The following is an 18,914-nucleotide window of genomic DNA, read 5'->3' on the forward strand; positions in this document are numbered from 1 at the left end:
ATTGACGTCAGTGGATGAACACTGTATGCTGAACATATCGAGCAGTTTTGTAAGGGAAAGTGCATGAAATATTGTAAAGTGCATTAAATATGGCACTACATTATGGATCAATCTGTCACCACAGTCTTTATTCACTGGCTTTGCCAACTTGTAACAAAGTTGTAACCTTGAAATCAACCCAGACGTCGGGCTCTGGTACAGATCAGTTTGTCACAACAGCCAAGATTCCAGGGGAGGGTACCATTTCACACTTCCGCCTTTTAAGCACACGCTTAATAAAACATTAATAAGCTGTTTTATTTGTTATACTGATCTTTAATTTGAATGGTCTTACATATATGTGACACAGTGAACAAATTGATCCAATATTATGTGTTGGGTTCTTTGTGAATTTTTTTTTCAGTATGATTTTCCAGTCCATAAACACAAGGGATAGGTATGGCATCTACATCTTCAGCAGAAATATATATTTTTTATTGTCTTCATTGCTGCACTTACAACTGCAGTAGAGGGAACCCCACTGTCATCAACACTATCACTTCCTACACTGTCATCATTTTCTTGTATGTGAAGCCAATCACGTCTTCCACAGATGCACTTTCATTTGTTACAACATTGTCATCAACATGTAGGAAATCTTGCACTGGATACTTCAACTGCAGCTTTTCTCACAGTGAAGCGAGCAGAGTTTCAGTGTCATCATTATTACTCTTAGCTGGTGTGTCCGATCCATTTCCTTTGACTGCTGTGTCAGATCCATTTCCTTCATCTGCTTGAATGACTACTGCTTTTCACAAGCAGTTGGACATGGTTGACTCCTTCACCTCTGTCCATGCCTTGGAAATATAATGCAAAAAGGAGGCTTCCAACAAAATTATTGCCTTCTTCATAATGGCTTTCCTGTGGTAAGCTTTAATGACATGGATAATACCCAAATCCAAAGGCTGCAATTTTCTTGTGCAATTCAATTTAGGAAACTTTAACTGTGCATTAAATAAGCTTTTATTTTTTCGATGTGCAGGTCAACAATCCGCAAACAAGAGAATTCTCGCAACATGGCTATGCAGTTGCTTCTCGAATAATTCCAATGTCATCCGCACTTTATTGGCACAGTAGTTTATTGGCAGTATTTTTGTATTTTCTTAACAGCATAGTTCTCTGATTTTCCAACCACGAACAGTTTAATTTTTTCTGAGCCGTCAGTGTTTGTACCTAACATTACTGTCAGGCAAACTTTATTGTGTTTCCCTGCATGGCAGTTTTTGTTTTGTAATCTGCCTTTATGAGATTCACTAAAAGTTTTTATATTTACCCTGTTTCCTTTGTCATATACGGTTTTGTACACAAGATTGTATTGCTTCTTGAATCTTTCAATCTACCCTTTAGATGTGGAGAAGTCCTCGATTCCAAGCACACTGACCACATTCAGTGCCCTTTTTGCACAACTTACCCTGTTCATGGGGTGTTCCAGGCACTTGCTGTCTGAAACAAGTTCTTTGTAATTTCTTTCAGTTCTGCATAATTAGAATAACTGGCATATTTCATGTTTTTGGAATTTGGCCCACTGGTACTTGCACTTTCCAAAATAGTCTTTGTTTTTAATGATAGTGTCCAGCATAGACACAGATATTCTTAAAATCTGTGTTAGTGCAACACGTGTTCTGTGATTAACTTGAACTCTTTTGAGAATTTTTACTCTCTCTTCCATCAAAAGGGTTTTCGTGTGAGCGACACTACACAGTACACACAATTGACTTTTGACATGGCAATTAACAAACAATAATGTAAGGATACTACTTGTTGTATAGCACACAGTATTGAAAGCTAAGGTTGGTAGTAACAAGAAACAGATGAATGTTCATCAGGAGTCACACCTTCCTCCGACTTCTATTGAAGCAATTCCTCCCATCTGCTACCACACCAAGTAGAGCTTGGCAACAACAGGAGACAAAGCACAAATTGTTCTGACTTGAACTGATTCAGACCTGCTGAGTAGAGCATCTAGGTGTCAAAAATGTTGACTGCGTAACGTTTGTAAACACTACTTGAAGGTCAGTGCCATGCCAGCATCATTTTATGTCAATTACTTCAGTTTTTTTCTTCATGAACATTGTTTCCTAATGAATAACTCACCAGAAAATTGCAATTATGGCAAAAATGGCTGTGAATAAACATTGTGTACACAAGAAATTTGACAGGCGTGATAAACTATTTTGTAAACATGTGGAAAGACGTTAATTCCGAGAATGTAAAAGTGGGTTATCTTTGTGTAATATTTGTTTTCTGTCATGCATGTGCTATTTTCTTCTTTATTCTCTCTCTTTTCAATTTAGTTATTTGCATGTTCCATCTATCATAATTGCAATCTTTCACTATGATTTGAAATGAAATGAGCCAGGTTTACAATAATTCATAAAAATATTTTGCAGTAAAGTAGGGAATCTTAATCAAATCTCCACTGCTATGTCAAAGTGTGTTTCTTGACTGAATTTTCAGTGGTAATAGTGAATCTACATTATTCTCATCTTTTAGTTTACACATTTTGAGCCACAAGAGATGATCGAGAAGGGAAACTTCTTTGCCAACATCAGCAATAGTAACCTTTATTCTTGATGAATGATTTCGTTAATCAGTATTACCATCTTCAGATCCGGAAGGCATTTATACAGTGCAACTATATACAAAACAACTGTAATGTATGATATTATGATGTCAGGTAAAAAAAAGTTTTAAGAAAAAGGAAGTACGGCATACCTTGATACACAGGTTATTGCAAATTTCTTAAAATAGGAGTAAAATTGCTCTTTCTTGTGAATTAGCAATTATGTAAGACTAGAAGACAGATGCATCAGCATATGAAAATTAAAACAACTGTATACACAGTTATTCACCACATACACATCTGTCTCATATCACCCACTTTCGAGCACATCATTGCAGCCAGGGCACTGCTAAGCTGGTAGGCAGTGAGCAGTAAAGGACAGACATTGACAATTGCACCCATAGGTGCTGGAAGTTCACCCATATGTCTTCCTGCTGTACTTCCAGCATCACATGTCGAGTTCACGGACACCCATCACTTCCCAGTACTCCATGTGCCCTGCCTCCCATCTGTGTCAACTGCGGAGAGCACCATTTGCCTTGCTCGCCAGACTGCAGCATTCTCCAGAAAGATAGGAAAATCATGGAGTACAAGATCCTGGACTGACTGACCTATACTGAGGCTAAGAGAAAATTTGAATGCCTGCATCCTGTGTATATGACATCGTCTTACGCTGCCACTTCAACAGTTCAGGCATCATCAGCTCCACCAACTCGTCACCTTTCAGAGCCGGAAGACTACACCTGCCCTCTTGATGCTGGGGGCATTTCCCTCCCTGTTACTCCTGCACCACCTACTTCGGGATCTACACACCCCCCCCCCTACCCCCCCCCCCCTACCCCCCTCCCCCCCCCAACCATCGGCGACGTCCATCCCCACTTCTAAGCCAAAGAAGCGTAAGTCTTCTTCAGCTTCTCTTGCTGGGAAGGGGTCCCTCAGGTCACTCCATTCCCAGGTTTCTGCTAGTGGGAAAGTTGAGATCCACCACTGGCTGAAGAGCCCAAAAGCAGCTGGTCGTAGGGCTTCATGCTCATCCTCAGTCCCAGACACTGAGCCAGTGTAGTCCTCCCAGCCAGGGGGATACCCAAGGAGCAGCGAGAGAAATCAAAAAATAAGACCTCTAAGACCAAGGAAATTGCAGTGCCACCCACACCATCGCTACCTACAAGCTCTGTGTCTATGGATGGCTTGGAGATTTTGGCATCCGCTGAGGACCTAGATCTCGCCAGACCCTCAGATACAATGGTTATAGACTGCTCAGGCAATAAGATGGTGGCAGCAGGCGACTCTGAGGCGTAAACTACCTCATTGAATGTTCCATGCCTTCCCAATCTCACGATGATGTCATCCTCTTGTGGAATTGCGATGGTTTTTTCCACTGCCTGGCTGAGCTACAGCAACTGTTAAGCTTTACACCTGCTATCTGCATTGCCCTCCAGGAAACCTGGTTCCCGGCAATGTGGATCCCTGCCCTTCGCGGCTATGAGGGATATTACAGGAGCCGTAGCGACTATAATCGAGTGTCAGGTGGAGTTTGCGTTTATGTCCTAAACTCAGTCTGCAGTGAACCTGTGCCCCTTGAAAGCCCTCTTGAAGCTGTGGCTGTCAGAATAAGGACAACACAGGAAATAACTGCTTGCAGTGTTTATCTTCCTCTAGATGGTGCATTACCCCTGAATATACTAGCTGCACTGATTGATCAACTCCCCAACTAAACCTTTCCTACTTTTGGGAGATTTTAATGCTCGTAACCCCTTGTGGGGTGGCACTGTGCTTACTGGCCAAGGCAGAGATGTCAAAACTTTACTGTCTCAGCTCGACCTCTGCCTCTTAAATACTGGGGCCGCCACACATTTCATTGTGGCTCATGGTAGTTACTCGGCCATTGATTTATCACTTTGCATCCCAGGACTTCTCCCATCTGTCCACTGGAGAGCACATGACGACCTGTGTGGTAGTGACCACTTCCTGATCTTCCTGTCACTGCCCCAGTGTCAGGCCTAAGGACGCCTGCCCAGATGGGCTTTAAACAAGGCGGACTGGGAAACTTTCACCTCTGCTGTCACCGTTGAATCTCACCCACACGGTAACATTGATGTGATGGTTGAGCAGATGACTGCAATAATTGTTTCTGTGGCAGAAAACCCAATCCCTCACTCCTTAGGGTGCCTGAGGCGTAAGCCAGTCCCTTGGTGGTTCCCGGAAATCGCTGAAGCAATTAAGGAACGTCAGTGAGCTCTAAAGCAGCATAAGTGGCACCCTTCCCTGGAGCACCTCATAGCCTTTACACGGCTTCGTGCCCGCGTTCGCCAACTTACCAAATGACGGAAGCAGGAGTGTTTGGAGTGATACGTCTCGACCATTGGGTGCCATATGTCACCTTCCCAAGTCTGGGCAAAGATTAAACGTTTTTTTTGGGTGCCAGACCCCAACAGGTGTTACCGTAAATGGCTTGTTATCTACCGACACAAACACAATTGCCAAGCACTTTGCTCGAGCCTCTGCATAGGAGAATTACCCCCCAGCCTTTCGCACTGTCAAACGGTGGCTTGAAGGGAACTTCCTCTCATTCGCTACATGCCACAGTGAATCCTATAACACCACATTTACAGAGTGGGAGCTCCTCAGTGGCCTTGCACATTGCCCCGACACAACTCCGGTGCCTGATCGGATCCTCAGCCAGATGATTAAACATCTCTCATCTGACTACGAGCGACATCTCCTCATCATATTTAACCGGATCCTGTGCGATGGCGTCTTTCCTTCGCAATGGCAGGAGGGCACGATCATTCTGGTGCTCAAACCCGATAAAAACCCACTTGATGTGGATAGCTATCGGCCCATCAGCCACACCAATGTTGTTTGTAAGCTGCTGGAATGTATGGTACGTCGGTGGTTGGGTTGGGTCCTGGGGTCATGTAGCCTACTGGCTCCATGTGAGGGCGGCTTCCGCCATGGTCGCTGTACCACTGATTACCTTGTGTTGCTAGAGTCTGCCATCCGAATAGCCATTTCCGGGCGTAAACACCCGGTCACTGTCTTCTTTGATTTATGAAAAGCGTATGACACTACCTGGCGACATCATATCCTTTCCACATTGTATGAGTGAGGTCTCCGGGCCCACTCCCGATTTTTATCCAAAATTTCCTGTCGCTCGATACTTTCCATGTCCAAATTGGTGCCTCCCATAATTCCATCCATATCCAGGGGAATCGAGTCCCAAAGGGCTCTGTATTGAGTGTCTCTCCATTTTTAGTGTCCATTAACGCTCTAGCAGCAGCTGTTGGGCCCTCCGTCTCACCTTCTCTGTATGCAGATGACTTCTGCATTTCGTACTGCTGCTCCAGTACTGGTGTTGCTGAGCATCACCTACAGGGAGCCATCCACAAGGCACAGTCATGGGCTCTAGCCCATGGCTTCCAGTTTTGAGACGCAAAGTCGTGTGTCATGCGCTTCTGTCGGCATTGTTATGTTCATCTGGACACAGAACTTTACGTTCATGACGATCCACTCACTGTAGTCCACTCACTGTAGTGGAGACATATCGATTCTTAGGACTGGTTTTTGATGCCTGATTGGCTTGGCTTCCCCATCTTCGTCAGCTTAAACAGGAGTTCTGGCAGCACCTCAATGCCCTCCATTGCCTGAGCAACACCAATTGGGGTGCAGATCACTCTACGCTCCTGTGGCTCTACAGAGCCCTTGTCCAATCCCGAAATTACTATGGGAGTCTGGTTTATGATTTGGCAGCACCATCAGTTTTGCATTACTCGATCTTGTGCACCACTGCAGGGTTTGACTAGCGACAGGAGCTTTTAGGATGAATCTGGTGACCAGTGTACTGTTGGAGGCTGGTGTCCCTCCATTGCAAATCAGATGTGCACAACTGCTCGCCAGTTATGTAGCACACATTCGTAGTTTTCCTGAGCATCCGAATTACTGTCTCCTTTTCCCCGCCCACAGCAGTCCATCTCCCACATCGGTGGCCTAGGTCAGGGCTAACAATCGCAGTTCGCATGTGGTCTCGTCTCTCTGAACTGGAGTCCTCTTTACCACATCTGTTTGCGGTCCATTCATGTACACCTCCACGGTGAATGCCCCGGCCGCAGCTTCGTCTGGAACTTTCACGTGGCCCTAAGGACTCTGTTAACCCTGCAGCTCTCCGCTGTCACTTCCTCTCGATTCTTGACGTCCATGGCTCAGAAGTCATTTACACCAACATCTCAATGGCTGATGGTCGCGTTGGCTTTGCCTACGTTCACGGCAGCCGCATTGAATAGCATTCCTTACCCAATGGCTGCAGCGTATTCACTCCACAGCTGGTGGCCATTTCTCATGCGCTTCAGTATCTCTGTTCATGCTCTGGGGAGTCTTTTCTTTTATGTACTGACTCCTTGAGCAGTCTGAAAACTATCGACCAGTGCTACCATCGTCATCCTTTGGTAACGTCCATCCACGAGTCCATCTATGCCCTGGAACGGCCCAGTCGTTCAGTGGTGTTCATCTGGACCCGTGGACACGTCGGAATCCCAGGAAATGAACTTGCTGACAGGATGGCCAAACAGGCTACATGGAAACCGCTTCTGGAGATGGGCATCCCCATAACTGATGTGCGTTCGTTATTACGCCGCAAGGTTTTTCAGTTTTGGTAGACGGAATGGCAAAATCTCAGTACACACAACAAACTGTGAGCAGTTAAGGAGACCACAAATGTGTGGAAGTCCTCAATGAGAGCCTCTTGCAGGGACTCCGTGGTTCTCTACTGGCTCCGCATTGGCCATGCCTGGGCGACCCGTGGCTATCTCCTGTGCTGTGAGACCTACCTCAGTGTCAGTGTGGCACCTGGTTGACAGTGGCTCATATTCTGGTGCCCTGTCCCACTTTGACTGCCCAGGTTCGAAATCTTGGGTTACTGGACTCGTTGCCGCTCATTTTATCTGACAACGCCTCATTGGCTGATTTAGTTTTACATTTTATTCATGAGAATGGATTTTATTTTTTGATTCAAGTTTTAGCACATGTCCGTTGTCCCTCTGTGTCCTCCACCCTAGTGCTTTTAGAGTGGAAGTTTTAATGTGTTGCAGAGTGGTTGGCTTTTCCTTTTTAATTTCGTGGTTGGCCAACCACTGTAATCTGCTTTCTTGTTTTACTCTCTTCTAACTGTTCCTTGCATCTCTCTGTTGTTTGCTTTTCCTCTTTTGTTCCTTTTGTGTTCGTTGCCTTTCCTTCGTTCTTGTGGTCTTTCCTTTCTTTCTGTTTGGTGTTATATGTTTCGTCTGTTTTATTCTCACACTTGTGGCATTGTTTTATTAGGAACAAGGGACCGATGACCTCGTAGTTAGGTCCCTGTCCCCCCCCCCCCCTTTTTAAAGAAACCTACCTACCTACTTACCAGTAGCCTTTACTGGTTACTGCCTGCCAGTCTTGCAGCGCCCTGGCGGCAGTGATGTGCTCCCTTGTGATTGATATAAGACAGAGGTGTGTGGTGAATAACTGTGTATATAGTTGTTTTAATTCTGACGTGCTGATGTATCAAGCTTCTAGTTTGTTACACGCCTGCCAGTTCGTGAGAAATAGCACTTTCACCGTTCTTTTAAGAAATATGAAATATTTGTTGCAATTTTTTTTTCTTTTACACTGTACCTGATCATGCATATTACAATTGTTTTCTATATAGTCATGTAAATGCTTTGCAGATCTGAAGGTGGTAACACTGATTACTGAAACCAGTTATCGAGAGTAAAAGTTATTATTAGTGATCTTGGCAAAGGAGTTTATCTTCTCTAATGTATTCTCACCTCTTATATTGTCAAAGTTATGGTGTACTGTATCACTGTGTGCACTTCAGCTTGTGTTTATCATATTGAAACATTTTGCTTTGAGTAAATTGCGTTTTATATTTGAATGTTTGAAATTTTGTGAATGAATGCGATTTTAATTCATAAATGACTGTAAGGTTCAAATTAATGATCTTGTATTTTTCATTAAATACAACTGAATTTATTTTGGTTTCCTTTAGAGAATGAGTCAGATGGGTTGTTACATCACCACCAGTGAAACAGTTATATTCAAATTGCTTGGTGATAAGAACCACCCTAAGTTTGCTGAAATAAGGCCATTGATCAAAACTCCATCACCACCAACAGGATTGGTTAATTACTCTAAAATGTAAGCATTAAGATCATCTATATTTGCTTCAACATTTCTCTTAATAGTGTTGAGAGAAACAGCTTTTGTTTCATTGAAATACACATGGTTTGTTGGATATTATTTGTTGTTAATTAAATATTTAGACTTCTTAAAATAGTTTAATTGTGTGAAAATCCTTCCTGATTGTTCATTCAATTTTTTAGGTGTAACTAATATATCCACTGAAGGGGCACTACTGCTTTTTATTAAATTCTTGTCATGTGTGGATTCCAGAAATATTTGGGTAGAGGGAAATCAGTAAAAATTTATGGAACAAGTTGATGTTCTTGTACTTGGTGAGAATACATTGATGCATGCAATTTGATTATCTGTTGTTATTTAACAAGATTGTGCTGTGATAATTGTAACATAATTGGTATCTTCAGTAAAAAACACCTAATTCAACTCATTTACAGGGAGGGTAAGGACATGATCACATAGAAGAAAAGAAAAAGCAGAAAAGGAAATGTCATTGAATTTAACTGCATTCATTATCAGTCATTCTGACTGAAATGTTAACCAGTGCTATTAAGTTATCCTTATTGCACCTACTCAATGTTTTTCCATGTCAAGTATTTCATTTCATTTTTAACTACTACATTATAGACTTAAGTTTTGTATGAAAATATGATTTCCATAAACTCGTATCAGATTGTCAATCATTTTCCTTTTTATTGTAGACACATACAGAACATAGTTTCTGGCCACTATTTAGTAATTGTGTTATCAGATGTTATGTAGTTTGTATGATTTTGCCACAAATATATGCAATTAAACCTGCATTAGCTATCATTATATAACTGAAGTTACAAGTGAATTCAACATAATACAAATTTTGATTATGTTGTCTTCAATATTGTCCTTTCTTAAAAAATAATTTGTATTAGTGACTTTTGTAAACAGTTTGGGGAAGCTCACAGTACAGATTAACTTCCAGTGAGAAATATGCCCAATTTTCTCCATGCAGCTTGTTTTAAAAATAAACAGTGATGGTGATGGATTTAAAATTGATTGTTCATGTATCTTGAAAGATACTGATTTATAATTTCAGCAGCCATAAAATGGTTTGTGTTATTTGATCAGTTAAATAAGTGCAAGTAAATATTGTGTAATAAGAAATTATATCATGGAATAAAGATACTACAACAGTGGTGGTATATTTTATTTTGTTCAAGTTAGTATTAGGACAAGAAAGATTAAGACAGTGGAGAACGAGTAATATTATTCAATGTCTCAATGTAATTTGATGTTATTTCATAGATGTGTGACGTATTCTCAGTGGTGCTTAAATTAAGTGTTCTACACAGTTACAAGAATAACTTTGGTTCATTGTTATATTACACACCTACATGTGAGAAAATAATGTAATAAATTGCATTGAAATATTAAGCTAAATTTTTTTTAATAATTTGATACAGAAATGTAAAATACTTAATGAAAAATAAATTTAACTTCATTTAATGGGCATTACAAAGCATACAAAGAAAAATTCCTTTTGTAGATTTCAGATATGAGACAGAGCTAAGAATAGAAGTATGATTTACCAGAAGAGCATGTCATTTCAATGCTGGTTGTGTTGTTCCACATTAAAATCAGACATTACAAAGATCACAAATGAATTGGAGCACCAACATACACATTAAGAATAGAAGTTATAAAATTAGTAATGATGAAAACATCAAGCAAACATCCACATTTGCTGAGGTGGATAAGTAACTCACAGAATGGCAAACTGATGTCGAAGGCTTTTTTTGTTTAGATTGATATTTGTACCTCCCAAAGACAACACAAAAAATGCAAAAGGAATAATAGTTTTGTGTGTGTGTGTGTGTGTGTGTGTGTGTGTGTGTGTGTGTGTGTTAAGTATGTAGAGTACCTTTTCCAATCTTTCATTTTTTGCTGGTTACCTGTTTATATGAGCAGCTTTGCTCTCAAATGATTTAAGAGTTTTGAATGTTCATTGTAAGGCTTGTTTGTATTATTTAAGTAATTAAAAAAAAAATTCTTCAGAAATTATTTTCTGGTATTTCCTGCCCTCTGCCATTTGTAACTAGTTACTGCTGGAAGAGTCCACACCAGTGAATGAAATGATTCATATTCATGAAAAATAAACAAATAAAGCACACATAAATCTGCATATTTGTTTTAATGGAGTAATGTGTAAGTAACTATTGATATATTATAGGTGATATGCTTCTGCACTTCGTAAGCCTGATGTCTGGCTCACCCAGCAAGCTACTGAGCAGGGCGTTATATGTTAGCATGAAATGTGAGACATGGCCTGACTTGACATTTTCCATGTGTACAAAGCATTCAGAGAAATGTAAATCATGCCAAATGGTAGAAAAAGGATAGAGCACTATGAGTACTGTACTTACAATGGGAGTAATGGGGTTTAAATACCCATACATGTTGAATCAGAGCATGTGTGCAGCTTCTAATGATCACATCTTCAGTGAGACACAAACCATTAATTTCACTCATCATTTAGATCCCACAAAATTGTCGAATATCCCAGTCAGTATAGACTGTACAAATGTTTTGTAAACAACCTATTTTGTGCACAAATGGCAGTTGTACTGTATCCTCTGACACCATGAGAGCCTGCCAGATAAGTGTACGATATGACTTTTTCAGTGTTGATTAATGAATAATTTAGTCAAAGACTACTACATTTTTACATTTTGTATGGTGAAGAATTTAATGTTGCTCTCCAGTAGGTGCTAGTTGTCAGTGTCTGGACATGAACTGCCTCATAAACCTGTAATTTATTACACTAAGCTGTTGTACAGTGAGACACTTGAATGAATGGTGCCTAGAAAGAGAGTCCTGGTAGTATGCAATATTTCAGGAGCTTTGCCAGCTGACATACTAACATCCAAGAAGTCACTGGGCAAAAACTGAATCAGTCTGCATGAACACCTTAGCCGTAATTGATAAGAGTGCAACAGTTCTGCAGTTGGGTATTATTCCTTTGTGTCATTACAAGAACATACTGCCATGAGCAGATGCTGGCTGCCAAGGGATATGATGAAGTACTTGCTGGAACTGGACAAGTCTCTTTGGAATCTTCATGGCAGTCTGGAATCTCCTTATGAGGCTGCAGTGAATCTGTATGCTGCCACATCATGACCCCTGTCTAACTTCCTTATAGGGAAGTTGGAAAAATGCTGTCAGCCCATAGGATCAGAAAATACTGGCAATGGCACAGATTGGAGGGTGAGGAAGTTATTTGTGAACTGACCACAGTTGCTTGGACCTACTCCATTGATGGCTGCATATAGAGGCTGCTTCATTTCCAAGTCTGTCAATGGTTGGTGCTGTGATGATGGTGGAACTCAAGTTATGTCATCAACTGGCTACAACAGGGCAGTGCCGGCCGCGGTGGTCTAGCGGTTCTGGCGCTGCAGTCCGGAACCGCGGGACTGCTACGGTCGCAGGTTCGAATCCTGCCTCGGGCATGGGTGTGTGTGATGTCCTTAGGTTAGTTAGGTTTAAGTAGTTCTAAGTTCTAGGGGACTTATGACCTAAGATGTTGAGTCCCATAGTGCTCAGAGCCATTTGAACCATTTTTGAACAGGGCAGTTGGGTAGGTGGCAGATGTGTCTGGCCCAAAAGGTCTTTTTAGGGTGAAACTGATATGGCAGATGACTCCTATGCTACAATTGTGATGTGATGTGAGAAATGGCGATATTCTGAGGTTCAAGTTCCAGGGGTGACCTGAAAGGTTGGCCTTTGATGTCAAATGGTGCTTGTAACCTTCCACCTATTCACCAGTTTTGTAGCACTTTTACAAGTTGTGTGAAGGTAAAAATTCAACATCTCTATATAATAGGGCTTTCTGCAATTGTGGCTGGTGAAGCTACCACCCTGACTTACACCCATCTGTTTTGTTGGACAGGTCTCTGGACTCAGTGACACTGTAACCTGCAAAACCCATCTGTCTGCCTTTTACTGCATGCATTCTTCCGTCATTGAAATCCTTTTGGTGACGCATTTGTATCATGGAAACCCACATTACATCTGCAGGAAGACCCATAATCCACCACGTAAAAACTAATCCTGACCTTAACATCCTACATACCAACAAAGGCTCTACGGCTGTGGCTATGAACTACTGGAATTGCTTTACTTGGCTGAGGGCTTTCACCAGCTGTCAGACACCAGTTCCTCCTGAAATCCTTAGGTCCATTCCAGAACCACCCCCCCCCCTCTCTCTCTCTCTCTCTCTCTCTCTCTCTCTCAACACCTTCTGCCTGTTACCTGTAACCAACCCTATATGAAAGCCACCAATAATTTCCTCCTCAGACTGTCCACAATGTTGACTTGTATTTCAACAATTTTTCTGGTACCGTAATTAGATAAATATGATTTTTTACTTCCTGTATAATGTTTTATCCAATCCTAAATGGTTACTGGCATTGATCATGTTTACTTCTTTGGATAGAGTGTTAATTATGTGTAGGCTCACAGACTTTATTGATGTATAAGAAAATATACATGGATGGCTGATGTAACTGTAATAAGATTGATGTGTGGCTGATATGGCTTTGGACTTTGTACCTCTGTATCCACAAATACACTATTGCATACCTGTGTTTCCTGTTTTAATGTAATTAGGTTGTGATATGGCAGTGTACTTTTAGCATTTTCTATGTCTTTATTATTTTCAACCTGCCTTTTTATTGTATCTAATTGGCATCTGGTGTTTTTATACTCAGCCTGTAACATCTACAAATTAGCTTTTTAATAAATGTATTGGCAGGACTACACAAGGAGAGATGTCAGAGTTTTTGCGCTCTTGTAAAGATAAGTTATCTGGATTGTAATAACAGTCAGTTCAGTACAAATTATTCATTAAATACATGTATTAGTGCATTTTTAAGCATACTATTAAAGGTATCACTTTCCTTTATGTATTAGTGCAGAAAACACGAAAAGATCCTAAGATCAGGTTGTAGTCATATATTTGTTTAAGTTTTGGCGCACTCAACTTAGAGGATCCCATTTAATTGTTCTGTTTTTCTTTCCAACATTTAATTTCTGTGTGTCATTCATTATTAAGTTCATATTTCCAGAAAGTAGCATAAATCTTAAGTTATAATTTTATTAGATAGATAAAAAATCTACTCACCAAGTGGTGGCAGAACACACATACACAAAGGAAGGTTATGATTATGCAATCTTTCAGAGCCATTGGCTCCTTCTTCCAGCAGAAGGGTTGAAAGGGAAGGAAGAGGGCTGAAGGAAAAGGACTGGAGAGGTCTAGAGAAAGGGGTAGATTTTGGAAATTTCACCCAGAACCACAGGTCAGGGGGGGACTTACCAGTCAGTAAGCTGAAGGCTTGCATAATTATAACCTCCTTTTATGTGTGTGTTCCACCACCGCTTGGTGAATAGATTTTTTATCTACCAAATTATATTATACTATATTATATTATATAAGTGATTGTAAATCTTAAGTTGTTTGATTTGGAATCTCACGCACTAGTTGTTTATGTGCAGTTTGCACACAGTAAAGTTACATTTTGTTGTGATTATAATAATTCACAGATACTCAGTTGAGTGAGTGCTAAGTTGTTGTTGTAAGAGGAAATAAATAACTTTTTACATTATATCATACACCTGAAGTGCTTAGGACTGAATTTTGCTGCTCATAAATAATGGAGATGCATGTAGTGTAAAGTGTGTTAAGTGATTTAGTTCTATTTTTAAGCATGTAATCTGTGTTACAATCCATGATAAGTGTGGATGTTGCTGTAGGACAGTCAAAGAGGGAGTGTTATGGGTAGACTGTGGGTTGGAATTTCACTGGAGTGATAGTAGTGGGGAACTGAATAGGAAATTCGATGAGGTTCTTCCAAGGATCTGTAGGTTTTGCAAAAAAGACAAGAGAATCACTGAGCAGGAGGCTGAGATTTGTGCCCTTCAGGAGGAATTAGATCATACGAAATTTGAACTAGATAGGTTGAAGGAGGAAAAAGATCCTGGGAACTGGGTAAGGGTAACAAGCAAACAGGCGAAAGGGAAGCAGCCTTTCATCCATACTTGAGCTAACGGCATTGAATAAATTTGACTTATGACCTGAAGTACGATATCACAGTAGGGCACAACAGATTTCTAGCAAAGAAACTCAATGTAAGCTGGTACCAAAAGAGAATAGGAAGAAGAGGGTCTTGCTGCTAGGTAGTAGCCATGGGAGGGATGTAGGCCAGATGGTACGGGACAAATTAGGAAAAGGGTACCAGGTCACAAGCATTGTGAAGCCAAGTGCTTGCCATAGTCAGGTGACAGGGGACATTGAGAATTTGTGCAAAGATTTTAGCAAAAAGGGTCAGGTTATTATAGTAGGTGGAGCAGGGAACAGTCTGACTAAGAACATTAATTACGGCATCAGGGTTGACCTGGATGAAATAAGAATAGCAAATACACACACAAATGTGAGTTTTGTGAAAGTCCTGCAGCACAATGACTAGTTCTGGGTTAATACTGATGTGAGCCATGTGAAAACTGAGTTGAGGAGGCTGCTGCTGACTGAAATGAAATCTCATATGAGTGCAGTGCCTGATGTTACAATTGGGAGATGGGGATATACTATGCATGGCTTACAACTGAGTAGGAGAGGGAAAGACAGGTTGACTGAGCTTCTTGCAGATGGTATATGGAGGGCCACCATCACACATAGCAAAATCCCTGTGGTTACTGGTGTCAGGGAGGCACCTTAGAATCAGGATTCAGGCACCATATTTTGAAAGAAGAGAAAATCATGGAAGAGCCCAACAGAATGCTTAAGAATGAACAGAAAATTAAGCTTATCTTATTTCTTCAAGGAATTAGGTGATTGAGTGGTAAGGTAGAAGAGATTCTTATCTGTTTGGAAAATTTAGAGAGGTCTGAAAAGATAGACATTGTGTGCCTGTGTGAGCACCACATAACCACAGGTTTCGATAAGTTACATTTAAAAGATTTACTCTATAGCAGCATATTCACGCAAAACTAATACGGGAAAAGGAGGAGTTGTTACATATATTAAGAGAGAACATGAGTTCAAAGACATTGGTTCAAGTATACTTTGTAGTGATCAGCACATAATAGCAAGTACATACAGAACACTTTCAGGGAACTTTAACCTCTTCACAAAAAATCTGGAAGCTTTGTTGTCTCATCTCACAGTAAAAGATAAGGAAATAGTGGTTCCCAGTGACTTTAATGTGGGCTTATTTAAAAATGCTGGCAGTGAACAATTATTACAGTTAGTAACACTATCATTCAATTTAATTCTTACTGTGAACTTTGCAACTAGGGTACGTATATACTCTGAGACTGATGTTGATATATTTATAGGAAAATCTAGGCAACAAAGTCATATCACAAAATCAATAGTAAATGGACTATTCGATCAAGACATGCAGCATCTTATGTTAAATGTTGAAACTTGTCAGGATAAATAATTATTAACTATGAATACAGGAGGGTAATAAATTGGCCAAAAGTTGAGAATTTTAGGAGCTTACTCAAAGACATGAACTGGATAGATGTTTACAATACTTAACTGGTAACTGGTGAGGTGATATTTTTGTAACACAACTGGTGAGGTTAGGTTATAGATACGCAGTAATTTCCATGGCCCTCATACTTCAATGGTGAAGGAGAAATGAAAAGTTTCTACATACATTGCAAAAGTAACTTTTATTGACATCTCTGAACAACTTTTGGCAGCAGAAAATTATTTAAAATTATTTACAGTGAACAGAATAGACAATTTTTCAAATATATGCAAGTCCATAACAAATTTTGCAACATGTCACGAAATACATATATCTGCAGATTTTTCATAAACAAATAAACCAAATTTGAATATTACAGTATAAAGCAACAATGAACCTTTATAAAAGCACATTATTTTTTGACAAGTTATTACACACAGAAGAATTGGCAAGCCATTACTCTACGCAATCTCGGCATACAGGAATCGTGCAGGCTCCGCAAATCGGTATGTTGCAGCTGTTACAGACCTTTTTCGTTTTTCTGTCAGAGTCTGGTGGGCACTTCTTACACCTCACTTGTTTGCCCAAGTCTCGTCTGGCTTCACATGGAACTGGTATCTTTAGAATTCTGCTGATGTTTAGCCGCAATTCACGGGGCAAATGGTCATTTTGAAGTCGACGATTGAGATGAGGGTCTACGAGTTCCTTGGCAAGATTTTTGATGTATTCCAATCTGGTTAGCTCTGGATTCCCTGGGAATCCACGCTAGATAACATAGACATTCACTAGGCTAATGTTAATTAGAGTGAAAAATGTGGCTAATGCCCATCGCCTTGTGCATCGACTTGTTGAGTATACTGTGCATTTCTCATCTAAGGCGTCGACCCCACCTTTTGTGTTGTTATAAAAGGCAATGATTTCTGGTTTCTGGATCAGTTGACTGGGTATGGTGCATTGATGAGACAAGTAGGATGGCCTTGCCTTTCTTTGGCACATAAGAGAGTAGTGTTGTCTCCTTTGTGAAACCATTGAGAGCTTCTTCTACTTCTCTTTCCTTGGCAGGTAAAAATTATTTCGGTATTTCTTGTTTATTTTTTTGCAGTGTTCCTACGTATGTCAAGCCCCTTTTATGTAGTTCCTGTATGAGGGCAATGGACGAAAACCAATTATCTGCTGTGATATTGCGGTTACTTCCGATAATGGGTTTGGTCAATTGCAACACTGCTTGAGTTGGCTTGGAAAATTTCTTCTCCTCATCAGTGAATGTTCTGCCATCACTATCCTTTCTGGAGTAAATGTAGGCGTTTAGAAAGTAGTGGGTTTTTGCATCTGCCAAAGCCATTATTTTGAGTCCATATTTTCTAGGTTTGCTGGTGATATACATTTTAAAGTGGCATCGACGACAAAAGTCTACCAACATTTCGTCAATGCAAGTGTACATTCCAATTGAGTAACTAGCCATACAGTTTTTCATAAACTCTTGGAAAACTCATTTTATAAGAGCTGTTGCATCACATTTTTTCCTCACATCTCTGTCTGAGGCGTCATCAAAACGTATACTGAGCAGTAACACCAAGACCCTCTTCAGTGACATTGTACAACGAAAAATATCACAACCAGTACCGTCGGTTGCAAACATAGCTTGAAGATCTTCATTATTAGATTTGAAGATGGCTGTGAACATGAGAATCCCCAAAAAAGCCTTGAACTCGATCAGATCCAAGTCTTTGTAGTCAGTTCTTGTATCATCAGACAACTTTTCCCTCATGAGGCTCAATTTTTTATTGGTTTGCAGAATTATTTCATTCAGTATTCTCTCACTAAAAAGTAGCGTCCAAGCAGTCTGGGGTCTACAAATCTGACCAAAGACTTTAGCAGGGCCAATTATTCCTGGTAAATGTGAAACGATATTATGTTTCCTTGTGCGAACATTTGAAGCTGGAGGTTTTTTGGACCATATGAAATGGTTCTTCCCATAATACTTCTTTCGCTCGTATTGACAATTCTGCCTTTTTGAAAGGGGTTCATTTTCATCTGATGATGATGTGTCTGTTTCAAAGGAATGTGGTGGTTGTAATGAAATTGGTGATGATCCAGGAACTGTTGTTGTTGTTGTTGTTGTTGTTGTGGACTTCAGTCGTGAGACTGGTTTGATGCAGCTCTCCATGCTACTCTATCCTGTGCAAGCTTCTTCATCTCCCAGTACCTACTGCAGCCTACATCCTTCTAAATCTGCTTAGTGTATTCATCTCTTGGTCTCCCTCTACGATTTTTACTCTCCACGCTGCCCTCCAGTACTAAATTGGTGATCCCTTGATGCCTCAGAACATGTCCTACCAACCGATCCCTTCTTCTAGTCAAGTTGTGCCACAAACTCCTCTTCTCCCCAATTCTATTCAATACCTCCTCATTAGTTATGTGATCTACCCATCTAATCTTCAGCATTCTTCTGTAGCACCACATTTCGAAAGCTACTATTCTCTTCTTGTCCAAACTATTTATCGTCCATGTTTCACTTCCATACATGGCTACACTCCATACAAATACTTTCAGAAATGACCTCCTGACACTTAAATCAATACTCGATGTTAACAAATTTCTCTTCTTCAGAAACGCTTTCCTTGCCATTGCCAGTC

At 40.5% G+C, this 18,914-nt stretch overlaps 1 protein-coding gene across 3 annotated transcripts in view; it reads left to right on the forward strand.

Annotated features, from left to right (window-relative positions):
- LOC126184572 (isochorismatase domain-containing protein 1-like) overlaps positions 1 to 10,180 on the forward strand; it is a 32,773-nt gene extending 22,593 nt beyond the window's left edge. The window contains exons 4-6 of one of the 3 annotated variants that reach the window (XR_007536845.1): positions 8,622 to 8,770; positions 8,956 to 9,087; positions 9,208 to 10,180. Coding sequence is in view for 2 of the 3 variants with exons in the window: in XM_049927002.1 (XP_049782959.1) it covers positions 8,622 to 8,770; positions 9,208 to 9,232 (174 nt within the window). In the remaining variant the exon portion in view is untranslated. Of the gene's footprint in view, positions 1 to 8,621; positions 8,771 to 8,955 lie in introns of all 3 variants that reach the window. The other 2 variants (XM_049927003.1, XM_049927002.1) reach the window with 2 other exon arrangements.
- Positions 10,181 to 18,914: the final 8,734 nt, after the last annotated feature.

The sequence above is a fragment of the Schistocerca cancellata genome, chromosome 4, assembly GCF_023864275.1.
Source record: "Schistocerca cancellata isolate TAMUIC-IGC-003103 chromosome 4, iqSchCanc2.1, whole genome shotgun sequence".
NCBI lineage: Eukaryota > Metazoa > Arthropoda > Insecta > Orthoptera > Acrididae > Schistocerca > Schistocerca cancellata.